The sequence below is a fragment of the Haliotis asinina genome, chromosome 15 (assembly GCF_037392515.1).
Source record: "Haliotis asinina isolate JCU_RB_2024 chromosome 15, JCU_Hal_asi_v2, whole genome shotgun sequence".
Classification (NCBI taxonomy): domain Eukaryota; kingdom Metazoa; phylum Mollusca; class Gastropoda; order Lepetellida; family Haliotidae; genus Haliotis; species Haliotis asinina.
In genome coordinates this window covers 50,076,831-50,097,703 of record NC_090294.1, presented here as the reverse complement: position 1 = coordinate 50,097,703, position 20,873 = coordinate 50,076,831, and the positions used below count along the sequence as shown (strand labels likewise).

General features: G+C 38.1%; 3 protein-coding genes across 3 annotated transcripts; all 3 read right to left on the bottom strand.

Annotated features, from left to right (window-relative positions):
* Positions 1-20: 20 nt before the first annotated feature.
* On the bottom strand, positions 21-4,797 carry LOC137265076 (M-phase inducer phosphatase-like). The gene is made up of 7 exons (XM_067800393.1): positions 4,753-4,797; positions 4,317-4,565; positions 4,008-4,169; positions 3,742-3,869; positions 3,491-3,608; positions 3,152-3,315; positions 21-135 (listed from the first exon to the last, which is right to left on the bottom strand). The coding sequence occupies exons 1-7, from the start codon at positions 4,795-4,797 to the stop codon at positions 21-23; spliced, it is 981 nt and encodes a 326-aa protein (XP_067656494.1).
* Positions 4,798-7,535: 2,738 nt separating this feature from the next.
* Positions 7,536-8,764, bottom strand: LOC137265075 (M-phase inducer phosphatase-like). Its single transcript, XM_067800392.1, has 5 exons — positions 8,705-8,764; positions 8,396-8,557; positions 8,130-8,257; positions 7,879-7,996; positions 7,536-7,703 (listed from the first exon to the last, which is right to left on the bottom strand). Exons 1-5 carry the CDS (start codon positions 8,762-8,764, stop codon positions 7,536-7,538), a joined length of 636 nt encoding a protein of 211 aa, XP_067656493.1.
* A 3,157-nt stretch (positions 8,765-11,921) lies between these two features.
* Positions 11,922-13,150, bottom strand: LOC137265074 (M-phase inducer phosphatase-like). The gene is made up of 5 exons (XM_067800391.1): positions 13,091-13,150; positions 12,782-12,943; positions 12,516-12,643; positions 12,265-12,382; positions 11,922-12,089 (listed from the first exon to the last, which is right to left on the bottom strand). The coding sequence occupies exons 1-5, from the start codon at positions 13,148-13,150 to the stop codon at positions 11,922-11,924; spliced, it is 636 nt and encodes a 211-aa protein (XP_067656492.1).
* Positions 13,151-20,873: the final 7,723 nt, after the last annotated feature.

Here is a 20,873-nt window from a genome sequence, read left to right as displayed (position 1 = left end):
CTGTTTCTTGATCTGCCTTGCTACAACATATTCATCCTCATCATCGTCATTGTCACGTGGTCTCTTTTCTGTGAAAAGGGACTTCCTTGTGCCGAGAAAACTGGTTTTCTTGAAAACCAAAGATTGTGGAGACACCTGAAGGAAAAAACATACATTGCATTTTGATTGTTTAATCCAACAGTTTTCTGTTTAATAGACTAGCCCTACTCAGTTATCCGTTGGTGCGTGTACTTTTCTGTCTTACGTTTTGTGCACATAATTTGCCTTTATGTCTCTCTAATGTATACAAAGCATGCATAATATATTATAGCGCCAACCTCACTGTCACTGCAGAGAGACTCAAAGCCGCTATCCCGTGAATCGTCATCGTCGAAAACGAGGCCTCGTGTCTGGAAAACCTGTGGGAAATTGTGACTTTCCTCCCTAAACATTTCTGTAAAGGAATAGTTTCTACAGGTCCAAATATTTGGATTAAGGGGTTTTCTGCTAAGCCAGTTTGCAAGCGAATGATGCTTTGCCTGTGCTCTCCCATATCTATATACTTGTTCTAAAATAACATATTTACATAACAAAGACAACACTCGTTGATCGTTTCATTATCCATTTAACCGTGAATCATTCATAATGGTTAATGAAAACATAGTTAAACCTTAACGCATTTAGGGATTGGGCTTGGTGTGAAAGTGCATTCGCTTGTGTTCCCCCGTAGTTGTGGAGCTAACTGTAGGAAGGTGTAAGTGGGATTACCCCGGGTTAATCACCCGATAGAACATCAAATATACCGGTAGACCATGTGTTGATAACTCCTATTTCTGGTAGGTTTGCCAGTCAGTTGAATGACAATTAAGGAAAATTTGTATTTACTTTGGGAACAAGATCTTTAATGTGGGCACGCTTTCTGCATGAATTTCCCCAATTGCTTGGTGAAGGTATTTAGTAAGCAGGTTTATCGAGGGGCTGTTAGGATGATCTGGATTACCTGGATTAGGCTTGCGTGCACAAACCGTGTTAATGCTTAGGTGGATGTTGAATAAACTTTAGCTACAATGTTTGATAAGTTATTGGTTCCTCTTTCTGTTTCAGCTACGCAAGAGACCTCGACAAATTGCTGTTGTCTTACAGAAAACATCTATCTGATATTTCTGCTATGTCTGATTTTTGTCTGTTATGTCTGCTACTTTTCATTTCGGAAGCGTCTTTCCAACATAGATGCAACACTACTACTACAATCAGCTATTCATCAATTTCTAAATGAGAAAGAAACAAGTGTATTATTGTTTTCCAGATCTGTCAGAAACATTTGACAGTGTATATCGAAATGGGCTAGTGTTAGAATTCTAAAATGACCACAGAAAGCGTATTTTGAGTGTGTCGGAATAAGTGCATGCTAGCATATCTTTTAGCGTGGTGTGTGATGGAAGCTGTGTAAGTAGAAACATGTTGGATGTAAGGCATGGATTGTAGGATCCATGATTTGATAGTCCTGTCCTGTGTATATGGTAAATGCATGTTAAGCTGATTGTGTATTATGTTAATGTGTGAATGGAATATACATATGTGGTTGCATTCCTAGTGCTTTTTGCCTTCTTCTTTCCATACGATGTTGTGAAGAGGATTTGTTTTAAGATGACAACAACAATTTCTAATACGCAAACAATTTTTGTGTGAACTCCCTACTGGCTGGGTGAAGGTGTAAAGTAAGCAGGTTCATCAAAAGGGTTGTTAGGATAATCTGGATTAGCTGGCTTAAATTCATGCTTGTAGAAGCTGAGTTAATGTTTGGTGGATGTAAACTGAAAATAGATAACGGTGAAGAGAATTTTATTTCTTACTCATGTCTCATGTTTTATCTAATCTTTATAAAAGATCTAAACAAGCTGCTGCCGTTAAAGACAGAATTGGTTTTTGTACTGTTTCTTGTAAAATGTATAATTCCAGAGTCTTGTGTTCATCTGACAGTTATTGTGTTTACTCGGAGGTGGCATGATATGCATTGCAACATTTCTGTTGAAATTCTTTGCGATATACATGTAGAGGCCGAATGCATGTTCAAGTATGTTGTGTAATGGACGGGTAGTCAAGCTTGGGGTAGTCATAATGGGAATGAACCATTAAAATCCGGGTAATCGTTTATGCTTAGAGATGTGGAGTTACAATGAAAGGATATCCCTACATAGATGTAATGTAATATATATAGATGCAGTGTCAAAGCATTCTTAGTGTTGGTGTTATACAACAAATGATGTTGTTTGGACTGAACATGGTCGTTAGAATATTTGTGCACTGTTTGTTAGCTGTGTGTCATCGTTAATTCACAATGCCTTGTATACATAATGTATCATCATTCTTTCAAACATACAAGTGTGGTTGTTTCAGTAACAACATGCCAACGTCAACACAATGAATGGCACCATTCTCCTCTTATTTTATTCAGTCCTTAACAATGCAGAAACTACTTACAAAATGTCTTCCGTAATGTCAAGAAGCCATCAACACTTCCTCTAAACAAACAGCGGACAGACAGCATAATTTCATTAATCCACTCATAGCCATATCGTATATGTTTATGTCATATTTACGAAATATTGTCCACAATATTGCATTGAAGCAAAAACATGAATAATTTCGTTGTGTTAAATGTCTTGAAGTATTCTTTGGGTCATTGAAAAAGACTACTGGAGTTAAAATTAGAATTTTCCGGAAGTCTTCACTTGTGGTGATAATTAACAGCCATCACCAAAGACAGATCAAATGACAAATGATCGATGGATCAAGATTTTCCTCGCGTTTCTAAGCTAGGATACTGCTGTGCGAAGTATATTACTGTCTTCAAGCAAATACCGTATTTGAAACTCCGCGTGATATAAATGCCACTTCTTTCAATCCTTTCAAAAATATATGACTGTTGAACAAAACGAAGAAATGGAGGAAAACGAACATTGTGTAAGTGTGCATTTATTCATATTGTATAAATACTATAGATCACATCATGCTTGATAACGGTGGTCAACATAGGTGTAAAGTGTTCAGTTATTGCCTCAACATTCAGGCACCAACACAACATAAACAAGAATAAATAACAAGTCCCCAAAATCGGATGCCCCCAAAACAGGCAAAATGTCCAATGTCGCTAATTCATCCTCCAGATTACCAAAGACACATCTTGAGTGGTGACGCGTCTAGTTGGTGACGTCGACTGCGCATGTTCTGTTTGTCTCCTGCTGTCCAGGACGTGGACTTGACTCGGAAGTGACGTAGTTGTTTGGAGTAATTCTGGTGCAGCATGGGAACGTAGTTTCTTGGATTGCATTGAGACTGAAACATAGTAGTAACTGTACATAATGCATGCACTTTAACAAAAAGATTTATGGACAAAAGTATCACATTATTTATTAATAATTAATACTATTATATTTAAATGTTACTTCAGTGCTGGAATTCGGATATTGCATTATTAGATTTGTACCTATTTAAACGTTTCTCAACTTACCTGATGTTGTTCATAGAAGGCCTTGTATCCACCATCTAACAGGTATACTTCCGGGTAGAAGAGGAAAGGGTAACGGTCACTGTTCAGCTTCCGGTCAAGGTTTCTCAGGTGTCTCAATCTGTATCCGATAATATATCGTTAAATGAAATGGTGCATTAACAAAGATAACTACTTTTATTTCATTGGTACATCACCTATTTAATCGAAATCTTAAATCTGAAATCGTTCACGTCAGCTTCTCATACACTTACAGTTTGGGGCCTCTCTCTGAGGAAAATTCGCAGTGGAAGATGAGGATGTTCCGGTGAGTGGTGTCACGCTGCTGTAGACCGGTCACTAAATCCGTGATCAGAGCCTGGTTGTGAAGATTCTCCGCACCCTGAAGTTGATATATAACAGTATATAAATCACCCACATTTAGAATATTCATTTCTGTCATTTCAGATTTCTTTTTTGTATTTAAATACAAAAGTGCCATATAGGTTTGTACGATGAAAGAATTATCAAGAAACCTTACCTCAATATGACCGCCCTCGTATTCGTAGGGGTAACGACAGTCGATGATTTGGTAACTGGAAATGAGGTCAGCATATTTTCCAGCAAGAAGCTGACTAACTGTTTGTGCAGACACAGACTTGAGATCCTTGTGTCGGCCTTGTATGGTGGGGAGACAATGAACCTGAAAGTGAACGAAACTTTCATTTTAATGCAGCTTGTATGTCTGTCTTACAAAGTGATTAAGTTCGTTTTTGCATTCCCATTATTTAGGCATTACAGAAGTACTTAATTAAAACCGTTGGATGCGGAAAAGGCACTTTGCACTAACCTGTGAACCATCGCCGATCAAGTCTCCTTCGTTTTCCATTTTGTCCAAAGCAGACTTCATCGCTTCTGACCTCACTTCTTTCTGTGCTCTTTTATTGACAATATCGACGGTCTTCTGTTTCTTGATCTGCCTTGCTACAACATATTCATCCTCATCATCGTCATTGTCACGTGGTCTCTTTTCTGTGAAAAGGGACTTCCTTGTGCCGAGAAAACTGGTTTTCTTGAAAACCAAAGATTGTGGAGACACCTGAAGGAAAAAACATACATTGCATTTTGATTGTTTAATCCAACAGTTTTCTGTTTAATAGACTAGCCCTACTCAGTTATCCGTTGGTGCGTGTACTTTTCTGTCATACGTTTTGTGCACATAATTTGCCTTTATGTCTCTCTAATGTATACAAAGCATGCATAATATATTATAGCGCCAACCTCACTGTCACTGCAGAGAGACTCAAAGCCGCTATCCCGTGAATCGTCATCGTCGAAAACGAGGCCTCGTGTCTGGAAAACCTGTGGGAAATTGTGACTTTCCTCCCTAAACATTTCTGTAAAGGAATAGTTTCTACAGGTCCAAATATTTGGATTAAGGGGTTTTCTGCTAAGCCAGTTTGCAAGCGAATGATGCTTTGCCTGTGCTCTCCCATATCTATATACTTGTTCTAAAATAACATATTTACATAACAAAGACAACACTCGTTGATCGTTTCATTATCCATTTAACCGTGAATCATTCATAATGGTTAATGAAAACATAGTTAAACCTTAACGCATTTAGGGATTGGGCTTGGTGTGAAAGTGCATTCGCTTGTGTTCCCCCGTAGTTGTGGAGCTAACTGTAGGAAGGTGTAAGTGGGATTATCCCGGGTTAATCACCCGATAGAACATCAAATATACCGGTAGACCATGTGTTGATAACTCCTATTTCTGGTAGGTTTGCCAGTCAGTTGAATGACAATTAAGAAAAATTTGTATTTACTTTGGGAACAAGATCTTTAATGTGGGCACGCTTTCTGCATGAATTTCCCCAATTGCATGGTGAACGTATAAAGTATACAGGTTTATCGAGGGGCTGTTAGGATGATCTGGATTACCTGGATTAGACTTGCGTGCACAAACCGTGTTAATGCTTAAGTGGATGTTGAATAAACTTTAGCTACAATGTGGACTGGTTTAATAAGTTATTGGTTCCTGGTTCTGTTTCAGCTTCGCAAGAGACCTCGACAAATTGCTGTTGTCTTACAGAAAACATCTATCTGATATCTCTGCTATCTCTGATGTCACTTTGCATTTCGGAAGCGTCTTTCCACCATAGATGCAACACTAGTACTACAATCAGCTATTCCTAAATTTTCTAAATGAGAAAAACACAAGTGTGTTCTTGTTTTCCAAATCTGTCAGAGACATTTGACAGTGTATATAGAAATGGACTACTGTTGGGTTTCTAAAATGACCACAGGAAGCGTATTTTGAGTGTATGGGAATAAGTGCATGCTAGTATATCTTTTAGCGTGGTGTGTGATGGATCCTGTGTAAGTAAAAACATGTTGGATGTGAGGCATGCATTGTAGGATGCGTGTTTGGCTGATTGTGTGTCGTGTTAGTGTGTGAATGGAATACACATATGTGGTTGCATTCCAAGTGCGTTTTGTCTTCTTCTTTCCATACGATGGTGTGAAGACGATTTGTTTTAACTTGGCGACCACAAATTCTAATACGCAAAAAAATTCTGTGTGAATTCCTTACTGGTTGGGTGAAGGTGTGAAGTAAGCAGGTTCATCAAAAGGGTTGTTAGGATAATCTGGATTAGCTGTCTTGAATTCATGCTTGTAGAAGCTGTGTTAATGTTTGGTGGATGTAAACTGAAAATAGATAACGGTGAAGAGAATTTTATTTCTTACTCATGTCTCATGTTTTATCTAATCTTTATAAAAGATCTAAACAAGCTGCTGCCGTTAAAGACAGAATTGGTTTTTCTACTGTTTCTTGTAAAATGTATAATTCCAGAGTCTTGTGTTCATCTGACAGTTATTTATTGTGTTTACAGGGAGGTGGCGTGATATTCATTGCAACATTTCTGTTGAAATTCTTTGCGATATACATGTAGAGGCCGAATGCATGTTCAAATATGTTGTGTAATGGACGGGTAGTCAAGCTTGGGGTAGTCATAATGGGAATGAACCATTAAAATCCGGGTAATCGTTTATGCTTAGAGATGTGGAGTTACAATGAAAGGATATCCCTACATAGATGTAATGTAATATATATAGATGCAGTGTCAAAGCATTCTTAGTGTTGGTGTTATACAACAAATGATGTTGTTTGGACTGAACATGGTCGTTAGAATATTTGTGCACTGTTTGTTAGCTGTGTGTCATCGTTAATACACAATGCCTTGTATACATAATGTATCATCATTCTTTCAAACATACAAGTGTGGTTGTTTCAGTAACAACATGCCAACGTCAACACAATGAATGGCACCATTCTCCTCTTATTTTATTCAGTCCTTAACAATGCAGAAACTACTTACAAAATGTCTTCCGTAATGTCAAGAAGCCATCAACACTTCCTCTAAACAAACAGCGGACAGACAGCATAATTTCATTAATCCACTCATAGCCATATCGTATATGTTTATGTCATATTTACGAAATATTGTCCACAATATTGCATTGAAGCAAAAACATGGATAATTTCGTTGTGTTAAATGTCTTGAAGTATTCTTTGGGTCATTGAAAAAGACTACTGGAGTTAAAATTAGAATTTTCCGGAAGTCTTCACTTGTGGTGATAATTAACAGCCATCACCAAAGACAGATCAAATGACAAATGATCGATGGATCAAGATTTTCCTCGCGTTTCTAAGCTAGGATACTGCTGTGCGAAGTATATTACTGTCTTCAAGCAAATACCGTATTTGAAACTCTGCGTGATATAAATGCCACTTCTTTCAATCCTTTCAAAAATATATGACTGTTGAACAAAACGAAGAAATGGAGGAAAACGAACATTGTGTAAGTGTGCATTTATTCATATTGTATAAATACTATAGATCACATCATGCTTGATAACGGTGGTCAACATAGGTGTAAAGTGTTCAGTTATTGCCTCAACATTCAGGCACCAACACAACATAAACAAAAATAAATAACAAGTCCCCAAAATCGGATGCCCCCAAAACAGGCAAAATGTCCAATGTCGCTAATTCATCCTCCAGATTACCAAAGACACATCTTGAGTGGTGACGCGTCTATTTGGTGACGTCGACAGCGCATGTTCTGTTTGTCTCCTGCTGTCCAGGACTTGGACTTGACTCGGAAGTGACGTAGTTGTTTGGAGTAATTCTGGTGCAGCATGGGAACGTAGTTTCTTGGATTGCATTGAGACTGAAACATAGTAGTAACTGTACATAATGCATGCACTTTAACAAAAAGATTTATGGACAAAAGTATCACATTATTTATTAATAATTAATACTATTATATTTAAATGTTACTTCAGTGCTGGAATTCGGATATTGCATTATTAGATTTGTACCTATTTAAACGTTTCTCAACTTACCTGATGTTGTTCATAGAAGGCCTTGTATCCACCATCTAACAGGTATACTTCCGGGTAGAAGAGGAAAGGGTAACGGTCACTGTTCAGCTTCCGGTCAAGGTTTCTCAGGTGTCTCAATCTGTATCCGATAATATATCGTTAAATGAAATGGTGCATTAACAAAGATAACTACTTTTATTTCATTGGTACATCACCTATTTAATCGAAATCTTAAATCTGAAATCGTTCACGTCAGCTTCTCATACACTTACAGTTTGGGGCCTCTCTCTGAGGAAAATTCGCAGTGGAAGATGAGGATGTTCCGTTGAGTGGTGTCACGCTGCTGTAGACCGGTCACTAAATCCGTGATCAGAGCCTGGTTGTGAAGATTCTCCGCACCCTGAAGTTGATATATAACAGTATATAAATCACCCACATTTAGAATATTCATTTCTGCCATTTCAGATTTCTTTTTTGTATTTAAATACAAAAGTGCCATATAGGTTTGTACGATGAAAGAATTATCAAGAAACCTTACCTCAATATGACCGCCCTCGTATTCGTAGGGGTAACGACAGTCGATGATTTGGTAACTGGAAATGAGGTCAGCATATTTTCCAGCAAGAAGCTGACTAACTGTTTGTGCAGACACAGACTTGAGATCCTTGTGTCGGCCTTGTATGGTGGGGAGACAATGAACCTGAAAGTGAACGAAACTTTCATTTTAACGCAGCTTGTATGTCTGTCTTACAAAGTGATTAAGTTCGTTTTTGCATTCCCATTATTTAGGCATTACAGAAGTACTTAATTAAAACCGTTGGATGCGGAAAAGGCACTTTGCACTAACCTGTGAACCATCGCCGATCAAGTCTCCTTCGTTTTCCATTTTGTCCAAAGCAGACTTCATCGCTTCTGACCTCACTTCTTTCTGTGCTCTTTTATTGACAATATCGACGGTCTTCTGTTTCTTGATCTGCCTTGCTACAACATATTCATCCTCATCATCGTCATTGTCACGTGGTCTCTTTTCTGTGAAAAGGGACTTCCTTGTGCCGAGAAAACTGGTTTTCTTGAAAACCAAAGATTGTGGAGACACCTGAAGGAAAATCCATACATTGCATTTTGATTGTTTAATCCAACAGTTTTCTGTTTAATAGACTAGCCCTACTCAGTTATCCGTTGGTGCGTGTACTTTTCTGTCTTACGTTTTGTGCACATAATTTGCCTTTATGTCTCTCTAATGTATACAAAGCATGCATAATATATTATAGCGCCAACCTCACTGTCACTGCAGAGAGACTCAAAGCCGCTATCCCGTGAATCGTCATCGTCGAAAACGAGGCCTCGTGTCTGGAAAACCTGTGGGAAATTGTGACTTTCCTCCCTAAACATTTCTGTAAAGGAATAGTTTCTACAGGTCCAAATATTTGGATTAAGGGGTTTTCTGCTAAGCCAGTTTGCAAGCGAATGATGCTTTGCCTGTGCTCTCCCATATCTATATACTTGTTCTAAAATAACATATTTACATAACAAAGACAACACTCGTTGATCGTTTCATTATCCATTTAACCGTGAATCATTCATAATGGTTAATGAAAACATAGTTAAACCTTAACGCATTTAGGGATTGGGCTTGGTGTGAAAGTGCATTCGCTTGTGTTCCCCCGTAGTTGTGGAGCTAACTGTAGGAAGGTGTAAGTGGGATTATCCCGGGTTAATCACCCGATAGAACATCAAATATACCGGTAGACCATGTGTTGATAACTCCTATTTCTGGTAGGTTTGCCAGTCAGTTGAATGACAATTAAGAAAAATTTGTATTTACTTTGGGAACAAGATCTTTAATGTGGGCACGCTTTCTGCATGAATTTCCCCAATTGCATGGTGAACGTATAAAGTATACAGGTTTATCGAGGGGCTGTTAGGATGATCTGGATTACCTGGATTAGACTTGCGTGCACAAACCGTGTTAATGCTTAAGTGGATGTTGAAAGAAATTGAGCCACAATGTGGACTGGTTTAATAAGTTATTGGTTCCTGGTTCTGTTTCAGCTTCGCAAGAGACCTCGACAAATTGCTGTTGTCTTACAGAAAACATCTATCTGATATCTCTGCTATCTCTGATGTCACTTTGCATTTCGGAAGCGTCTTTCCACCATAGATGCAACACTAGTACTACAATCAGCTATTCCTAAATTTTCTAAATGAGAAAAACACAAGTGTGTTCTTGTTTTCCAAATCTGTCAGAGACATTTGACAGTGTATATAGAAATGGACTACTGTTGGGTTTCTAAAATGACCACAGGAAGCGTATTTTGAGTGTATGGGAATAAGTGCATGCTAGTATATCTTTTAGCGTGGTGTGTGATGGATCCTGTGTAAGTAAAAACATGTTGGATGTGAGGCATGCATTGTAGGATGCGTGTTTGGCTGATTGTGTGTCGTGTTAGTGTGTGAATGGAATATACATATGTGGTTGCATTCCAAGTGCGTTTTGTCTTCTTCTTTCCATACGATGGTGTGAAGACGATTTGTTTTAACTTGGCGACCACAAATTCTAATACGCAAAAAAATTCTGAGTGAATTCCTTACTGGTTGGGTGAAGGTGTGAAGTAAGCAGGTTCATCAAAGGGGTTGTTAGGATAATCTGGATTAGCTGTCTTGAATTCATGCTCGTGGAAGCTGTGTTAATGTTTGGTGGATGTAAACTGAAAATAGATAACGGTGAAGAGAATTTTATTTCTTACTCATGTCTCATGTTTTATCTAATCTTTATAAAAGATCTAAACAAGCTGCTGCCGTTAAAGACAGAATTGGTTTTTCTACTGTTTCTTGTAAAATGTATAATTCCAGAGTCTTGTGTTCATCTGACAGTTATTTATTGTGTTTACACGGAGGTGGCGTGATATTCATTGCAACATTTCTGTTGAAATTCTTTGCGATATACATGTAGAGGCCGAATGCATGTTCAAATATGTTGTGTAATGGACGGGTAGTCAAGCTTGGGGTAGTCATAATGGGAATGAACCATTAAAATCCGGGTAATCGTTTATGCTAGAGATGTGGAGTTACAATGAAAGGATATCCTTACATAGATGTAATGTAATATATATAGATGCAGTGTCAAAGCATTCTTAGTGTTGGTGTTATACAACAAATGATGTTGTTTGGACTGAACATGGTCGTTAGAATATTTGTGCACTGTTTGTTAGCTGTGTGTCATCGTTAATACACAATGCCTTGTATACATAATGTATCATCATTCTTTCAAACATACAAGTGTGGTTGTTTCAGTAACAACATGCCAACGTCAACACAATGAATGGCACCATTCTCCTCTTATTTTATTCAGTCCTTAACAATGCAGAAACTACTTACAAAATGTCTTCCGTAATGTCAAGAAGCCATCAACACTTCCTCTAAACAAACAGCGGACAGACAGCATAATTTCATTAATCCACTCATAGCCATATCGTATATGTTTATGTCATATTTACGAAATATTGTTCACAATATTGCATTGAAGCAAAAACATGGATAATTTCGTTGTGTTAAATGTCTTGAAGTATTCTTTGGGTCATTGAAAAAGACTACTGGAGTTAAAATTAGAATTTTCCGGAAGTCTTCACTTGTGGTGATAATTAACAGCCATCACCAAAGACAGATCAAATGACAAATGATCGATGGATCAAGACTTTCCACGCGTTTCTGAGCTAGGAAACTGCTGTGCGAAGTATACTTTCTTCAAGCAAAGACGGTTTTTGAAACTCCGCGTGATATAACATTTCATTTGTTTTAATCCTTTCAGAAAATATCTGTCTGTTGAACAAAACGAAGAAATGGAGGAAAACAAACATTGTGTAAGTCTGCATTTATTCATATTGTATAAACACTATAGATCACATCATGCTTGATAACGGTGGTCAACATAAGTGTAAAGTGTTCAGTTATTGCCTCAACATTCAGGCACCAACACAACATAAACAAGAATAAATAACAAGTCCCCAAAATCGGATGCCCCCAAAACAGGCAAAATGTCCAATGTCGCTAATTCATCCTCCAGATTACCAAAGACACATCTTGAGTGGTGACGCGTCTAGTTGGTGACGTCGACTGCGCATGTTCTGTTTGTCTCCTGCTGTCCAGGACTTGGACTTGACTCGGAAGTGACGTAGTTGTTTGGAGTAATTCTGGTGCAGCATGGGAACGTAGTTTCTTGGATTGCATTGAGACTGAAACATAGTAGTAACTGTACATAATGCATGCACTTTAACAAAAAGATTTATGGACAAAAGTATCACATTATTTATTAATAATTAATACTATTATATTTAAATGTTACTTCAGTGCTGGAATTCGGATATTGCATTATTAGATTTGTACCTATTTAAACGTTTCTCAACTTACCTGATGTTGTTCATAGAAGGCCTTGTATCCACCATCTAACAGGTATACTTCCGGGTAGAAGAGGAAAGGGTACCGGTCACTGTTCAGCTTCCGGTCAAGGTTTCTCAGGTGTCTCAATCTGTATCCAATAATATATCGTTAAATGAAATGGTGCATTAACAAAGATAACTACTTTTATTTCATTGGTACATCACCTATTTAATCGAAATCTTAAATCTGAAATCGTTCACGTCAGCTTCTCATACACTTACAGTTTGGGGCCTCTCTCTGAGGAAAATTCGCAGTGGAAGATGAGGATGTTCCGGTGAGTGGTGTCACGCTGCTGTAGACCGGTCACTAAATCCGTGATCAGAGCCTGGTTGTGAAGATTCTCCGCACCCTGAAGTTGATATATAACAGTATATAAATCACCCACATTTAGAATATTCATTTCTGTCATTTCAGATTTCTTTTTTGTATTTAAATACAAAAGTGCCATATAGGTTTGTACGATGAAAGAATTATCAAGAAACCTTACCTCAATATGACCGCCCTCGTATTCGTAGGGGTAACGACAGTCGATGATTTGGTAACTGGAAATGAGGTCAGCATATTTTCCAGCAAGAAGCTGACTAACTGTTTGTGCAGACACAGACTTGAGATCCTTGTGTCGGCCTTGTATGGTGGGGAGACAATGAACCTGAAAGTGAACGAAACTTTCATTATAACGCAGCTTGTATGTCTGTCTTACAAAGTGATTAAGTTCGTTTTTGCATTCCCATTATTTAGGCACTACAGAAGTTCTTAAATAAAACCGTTGGATGCGGAAAAGGTACTTTGCACTAACCTGTGAACCATCGCCGATCAAGTCTCCTTCGTTTTCCATTTTGTCCAAAGCAGACTTCATCGCTTCTGACCTCACTTCTTTCTGTGCTCTTTTATTGACAATATCGACGGTCTTCTGTTTCTTGATCTGCCTTGCTACAACATATTCATCCTCATCATCGTCATTGTCACGTGGTCTCTTTTCTGTGAAAAGGGACTTCCTTGTGCCGAGAAAACTGGTTTTCTTAAAAACCAAAGATTGTGGAGACACCTGAAGGAAAAAACATACATTGCATTTCGATTGTTTAATCCAACAGTTTTCTGTTTAATAGACTAGCCCTACTCAGTTATCCGTTGGTGCGTGTACTTTTCTGTCATACGTTTTGTGCACATAATTTGCCTTTATGTCTCTCTATTGTATACAAAGCATGCATAATATATTATAGCGCCAACCTCACTGTCACTGCAGAGAGACTCAAAGCCGCTATCCCGTGAATCGTCATCGTCGAAAACGAGGCCTCGTGTCTGGAAAACCTGTGGGAAACTGTGACTTTCCTCCCTAAACATTTCTGTAAAGGAATAGTTTCTACAGGTCCAAATATTTGGATTAAGGGGTTTTCTGCTAAGCCAGTTTGCAAGCGAATGATGCTTTGCCTGTACTCTCCCATATCTATATACTTGTTCTAAAATAACATATTTACATAACAAAGACAACACTCGTTGATCGTTTCATTATCCATTTAACCGTGAATCATTCATAGTGGTTAATGAAAACAGAGTTGGAAGGTGTAGGAAGGTGTAAGTGGGATTATCCCGGGTTAATCACCCGATAGAACATCAAATATACCGGTAGACCATGTGTTGATAACTCCTATTTCTGGTAGGTTTGCCAGTCAGTTGAACGACAATTAAGGAAAATTTGTATTTATTTTGGGAACAAGATCTTTAATGTGGGCACGCTTTCTGCATGAATTTCCCCAATTGTATGGTGAAGGTATAAAGTATACAGGTTTATCGAGGGGCTGTTAGGATGATCTGGATTACCTGGATTAGACTTGCGTGCACAAACCGTGTTAATGCTTAAGTGGATGTTGAATAAAATTGAGCCACAATGTGGACTGGTTTAATAAGTTATTGGTTCCTGGTTCTGTTTCAGCTTCGCAAGAGACCTCGACAAATTCTTGTTGTCTTACTCCACCATAGAGGTAACACTAGTACTACAATCAGCTATTCATAAATTTCTAAATGAGAAAGAAAGAAGTGTATTGTTGTTTTCCAGATTTGTCAGAGACATTTGACACTGTATATAGAAATGGACTACTGTTGGATTTCTAAAATGACCACAGGAAGCGTATTTTCAGTGTGTCGGAATAAGTGCATATATATTTTAACGTCGAGTGTGATGGGAGCTGTGTAAGGAAAAACATGTTGGATGTAAGGCATGCATTGTAGAATCCATGATTTGATAGTCCTGTCGTGTGTATATGCGTGTTTAGCTGATTGTGTATTATGTTAGTGTGTGAATGGAATATACATATGTGGTTGCATTCCAAGTGCTTTTTGTCTTCTTCTTTCCATACGATGACGTGAAGAGGATTTGTTTTAACTTGACGATCACAATTTCTAATACGCAAACAATTACTGTGTGATCTCCTCACTGGCTGCGTGAAGGTGAAAAGTAAGCAGGTTCATCAAAGGGGTTGTTAGGATAATATGGATTAGCTGGCTTAAATTCATGCTTGTAGAAGCTGAGGTAATGTTTGGTGGATGTAAACTAAGAGTAGATGACGGTGAAGAGAATTTCATTTCTTACTCATGGTTCATGTTGTATCGAATGTTTATAAAAGATCTAAACAAGCTGCTGCCGTTAAAGACAGAATTGGTTTTTGGACTGTTTCTTGTAAAATGTATAATTCCAGAATCTTGTGTTCATCTGACAGTTATTGTGTTTACTCGGAGGTGGCATGATATTCATTGCAACATTTCTGTTGACTTTCTTTACAATATACATGTAGAGTCGAATAAATGTTCAAGTATGTTGTGTAATGGACGGGTAGTCAAGCTTGGGGTAGTCATAATGGGAATGAACCATTAAAATCCGGGTAATCGTTTATGCTTAGAGATGTGGAGTTACAATGAAAGGATATCCCTACATAGATGTAATGTAATATATATAGATGCAGTGTCAAAGCATTCTTAGTGTTGGTGTTATACAACAAATGATGTTGTTTGGACTGAACATGGTCGTTAGAATATTTGTGCATTGTGTGTTAGCTGTGTGTCATCGTTAATACACAATGCCTTGTATACATAATGTATCATCTTTCTTTCAAACATACAAGTGTGGTTGTTTCAGTAACAACATGCCAACGTCAACACAATGAATGGCACCATTCTCCTCTTATTTTATTCAGTCCTTAACAATGCAGAAACTACTTATAAAATGTCTTCCGTAATGTCAAGAAGTCATCAACACTTCCTCCAAACAAACATCAGATAGACAGCATCAACTCATAGGCAAATCGTATATATTTATGTGATATTTAAGGAATATTGTCTGCAATATTGCATTGATGCAAAAGCATGAATTTCGTTGTGGTAAATGTCTTGAAGAAGTATTCTTTGGGTCATTGAAAAAGACACTTGAGTTAAAATTAGAATTTTCCGGAAATCTTTACTTGTGGTGATAATTAACAGCCACCACCAAAGACAGACAAGATGACAAATGATCGATGGATCAAGATTTACCTCGCGTTTCTGAGCTAGATACTGCTGTAGGAAGTATACTTTGTTCAAGCAAACACGGTATTTGAAACTCCGCGTGATATAACATTTCACTTGTTTCAATACTTTCAGAAAATATCTGTCTGTTGAACAAAATGAAGAAATGGAGGAAAACGAACATTGTGTAAGTCTGCATTTATTCATATAGTATAAACACTATAGATCACATCATGCTTGATAACGGTGGTCAACATAAGTGTAAAGTGTTCAGTTATTGCCTCAACATTCAGGCACCAACACAACATAAACAAGAACAATAAATAACAAGTCCCCAAAATCTCATGCCCCCAAAACAGGTGAAATGTCCAATGGCACTAATTCATCCTCCAGATTACCAAAGACACATCTTGAGTGGTGACGCGTCTAGTTGGTGACGTCGACTGCGCGTGTTCTGTTTGTCTCCTGCTGTCCAGGACTTGGACTTGACTCGGAAGTGACGTAGTTGTTTGGAGTAATTCTGGTGCAGCATGGGAACGTAGTTTCTTGGATTGCATTGAGACTGAAACATAGTAGTAACTGTACATAATGCATGCACTTTAACAAAAGGATTTATTGACAAAAGTATCACATTATTTATTAATAATTAATAATATTATATTCAAATGTTACTTCAATGCTGGAATTCGGATATTGCATTATTAGAATTGTACCTATTTAAACGTTTCTCAACTTACCTGATGTTGTTCATAGAAGGCTTTGTAACCACTATGTAAAAGGTATACTTCCGGGTAGAAGAGGAAAGGGTAACGATCACTGTTCAGCTTCCGGTCAAGGTTTCTCAGATGACGTAATCTGTGTCAGATGATATACATGTATCGTTCATTAAAATGCTGCGTTAACAGATGGCCATTGTTTTTTATGTACAAATTCTAGTAGTTTTTTGGTTGAGTCCCATTCGGGATTCGAACCCGCACCATCAGAGTCAGGCACCTAATCGCCAGCACATAAAGTCAGCCGCCTAGCCCGCTCAGCCACAAGTGGATGAAGACTCACGGGATAGCTGCTTTGAGTCTCTGTGCAGTGACAGCGAGGTTAGCGGAATAACATATTACAATGATTACTCTGAGGGTGCGGGTTCGAATCCCGGATGGGACTCAACAAAAAAAGTGCTAGAATTTGTACTTTACTAAGAAAGTGAAATCCGATAGATGACATATGTTGCATTCGACCACTTTCTAAATGGCATCGTGGAATCTTATCAAGGGGCTGTTGAGAGTATCTTGATTAGCTACATTTGTTTGATACCGGCAGCCCATGGGTTGATAACTCATAATTGAAGTAGGTTTGCTCGTCAGTTGAATGACAATTAAGGATAATTTGTATTTACTTTGGGAAGAAGAATTTTAATGCGGGCACACCTTCTGCATGGATTCCTCACTGGCCAGGTTAAGGTGTAAAGTAAGCAGGTTTATCAAGAGTTGTTAGGATGATCTGGATAAGCTGGATTAGGCTCATGACTGCAGAAACCATGTTAATGCTTAGATAGATGTTACATGAAATTGTTAAACAATGTGGAATGGTTATATCATATTGTTTTCGGATTCAAAAAGGACATGAACAGATTGCCGTTGTCTTTTACGAAGAATGTTTGCATGCAGTATCTTGTTAACAGTTTGCATAAATCCCCTTAGACTGTGTTTTAGTCCGCCTGTGTTTGGCGGATTGCTGTGTGAATGGAACATACACATGTGATTGTAGTTTAATTCTTTTCTCCGTCTTTCCATGAGAGGATGTTTTAACTTGGCGATCAGTTTGGGGCTTTTTTTCACGTGGACACACTTTCTGTGGGTACTCCCTAGTAGATCGGAGATGGTGTAAAATTAGCAGGTTCATCAAGGGTCTTTTAGGATGATCTGGATGAAATTGAACTAATTCTGGTTTTGATGTAAACTGAAATTAGACAATGGTGAAAAGAATTATATGCATGTTGCATGTTCCATCTGTTCTTCATAAAAGATCCAAACAAGTTGCTGTTGTTTAAGACACAACCGATTCTACGGATTACACGGAACCGTGCAATTTCTTGTTAAACTTGCTTTGAGTCCAAAATTTGTGTCGCAGTTCCACAAGTTGTATTTAACTGACAGTTATTTCGTTCACGCTAATGTAACGTGGTATATATTGCTACATTCTATAGCTAGAGCTAGCTTCTCCACGAAGCACATATAGAGATTAAAAATGTATGCGAAAGATAGTGTTAAGCCACTTTAGTGGTATTACAGACAACGTCAGCAACGTGCCGTTGCTGACGTTGTTTCGTTGACGAACACCATTGCCACAGTTAAAATACATTTTGCGATTAAACAAATATATTATTTAATGTCATCATCTATACATCTTACTAGAATAAACAGTTTTACAGCAATGGACACGTACAAAGATTCTGTTCAGATTGTCCATTTCACATTATTGCCTAAAACGGTTTTCTTCTGACTTGGCAAAGACTCTGGCCAATCCATTCCATGTGTTGTTAGGAAGATTGGCACATATCTTAATGGCATATACACCTCGTTACCCTTTATGCTAACAAAGGCATAAATGTCTGAGACGATGATATCATTCAATGAGTCTAAGACGAGTAGATTCAGACATTGCACCAAAAACACGTTTTTTACTATTGTAATTTTTATTTCTTATTTAAAAGCTGCAAGTTAATATGAAACAAATAAGAAGAAGACGATTCACTTGTGACTTAATTCCGTTACCAACAATCAAAGACGTATTGCAATAATGGGGGTACTTCGAAGCATAACTCTGATCCTGCTAATCCAGATCATCCTGACAGCCCATTCATAAACCTGCTTACCTTACACCTTAACCCAGCCTGTGGGGAATCCTGGTAGAAAGTGTGCCCACATTATGGATCTTGTTCCCAAAGTAAAGACAAATTTTCCTTTCTTGAAATTCAACGGGCGGATAAAACTACCTGTATTTTGTCTTATCAACACATAGTCAACCGGTACATCTGATGTTCTGCATGGTAATTAACCCTGGATAATCCCCTCACACCACAACGGGGGCCACAAACGACCGCACTCTCCCACCAAGCCCACTAACCCGATCTCTTCTAATGTGTGAATGTTTAAGCTGCTTTCTTTAACCAAGATAAACAGTGTACGATCAACTGAATAAGGAATAACGAATCTTGTCCTTGGTATGTAACATGTTGTTTTAGTACAGCTACACACCAAACGAAGACCACGACACACCATCAGTCGCCTGACAACTGTCGTTTTAGAAAACAGTATAGCAGATATTTAGCCGTATAGAAGCCATTTCCTCACCACAATGACTCACGCGACAGTGGCTATGATTCTCTCTGCAGTGACAGCGAGGCTGGTAGAATGACATCTTTGGAAAAGTACATGGATAAACGGATGCTTGAGTTGGGCAACTTTCCTGAAATAGGGAAGGTATGTTTTCCATAAGCACGCGTAGTCGACGGCCCCCAATGGACACGTCTCCATTCAGATGTGTCTTTGGTAATCTGGAGCATTTCTCCTATTGTGGGAGTATCAGTGAGTGTGTGTGTGTGTGCGTGTGCGTGTGCGTGTGCGTGTGCGTGCGCGTGCGCGTGCGTGCGTGTGTGTGTGGAGGGGGGAGGGGAGGAGCTTGTTTTCGATTGATCCTGATAATGTTGCGTTGGTGTCTGAATGTTGAGTCAATAAATGAATACTTTACACATACGCTGACTACATTTATAACACATGATGTGATGCATACTATTTATCCATATGAATAACTACAGATTTACGCATTGTTTGTTTTCCGTCTTTTCGTACTGTTCCACATACTCTACTGAGTTCATGCTTTGGACAAGTGGACACTATCACACATCACAAACGTAAGACAAACTTCATTCCTTGATCCACGGAGCAGTTGTCTCTCATTGACCACGTGCATGGTACATAGGTTCAGGGCGTGACAGCTGTTGTCAGCTGAGCTGCACTTACTTTGTACCCATATACACAAGGTTGTGAAAGTGGAATGGAATGTAGAAAGTGATCCAATGAATCCTAAATTATATCTAAAAGCAAACTACATATCTTAATACTTGTTTAGACTACCAATAGTCAGATTGTGGAAATCGGAAGGTCTGAGAGAGTTTGAATGACTTTGTATGCTGGTGATTGGCTACCTGACTGAAAGACGATCAACGGTTTCGCTGCTTATATTGATCAAAGATGACTTCTTCAGACTTTTCAAGTTGGTTCTGTAATTATAATGATTGAATAATAACTGATAGCAGGCGAATAGTTACACAGCTCACCAAATAGAAAGTGGCATTCGTTTTGTGAGCACAAAATTGCCACATTCCATATAGTGCTGTACAAGTTGTATACAATGTTTACAATGGCATATGGGGTTACATCCAACATATGGTCTACATAGTCACGAATATACGTAATATCCTGCGACATACAGTGTTAAATATAGGTCTTATCAAACATATGTTATATATAGTACCACATCTGATATATCATGCAGAGTCTCGCTTTAGATTGAATGCGTATTGTATATTTCGCCACATTTAACTTATTGTGTTTTAAATGGCATCAATTGTGAGGACGAAGTTAATTCACTAACACCTGTCATTACATGTAATAATTCAACTGACTTTTTAGAATTTGGAAACTGCTTACAGACATACTAGTCACTCAAAGACGGTAATTTGTTCTCAGACCATATAATCAATAAAATATCTTAATGTTACACAGAACAGTTATTTTCTTTGTCTTTTCATCAGACAAGCAATTGACTTGTCTTTGCGTGTGTTTATGGTGTATGAACACCTTCAGCAAACATTTGGAATATACACATGTATACATGTATATGTGTCAGGAGTCATACAATCGCCTGTGAGATTTGTAATAAATGTGGAAACGGTTTTATCCCTTACATTTAGGAAATGGTCGAGTCTTAAACCACACCATCGTTTATACCACTCATGTACTGGGGGAGCACTTTAAGTGATAATAGAACTACTTTTAAAACTGTACATAGATATTACACAAAAAGCC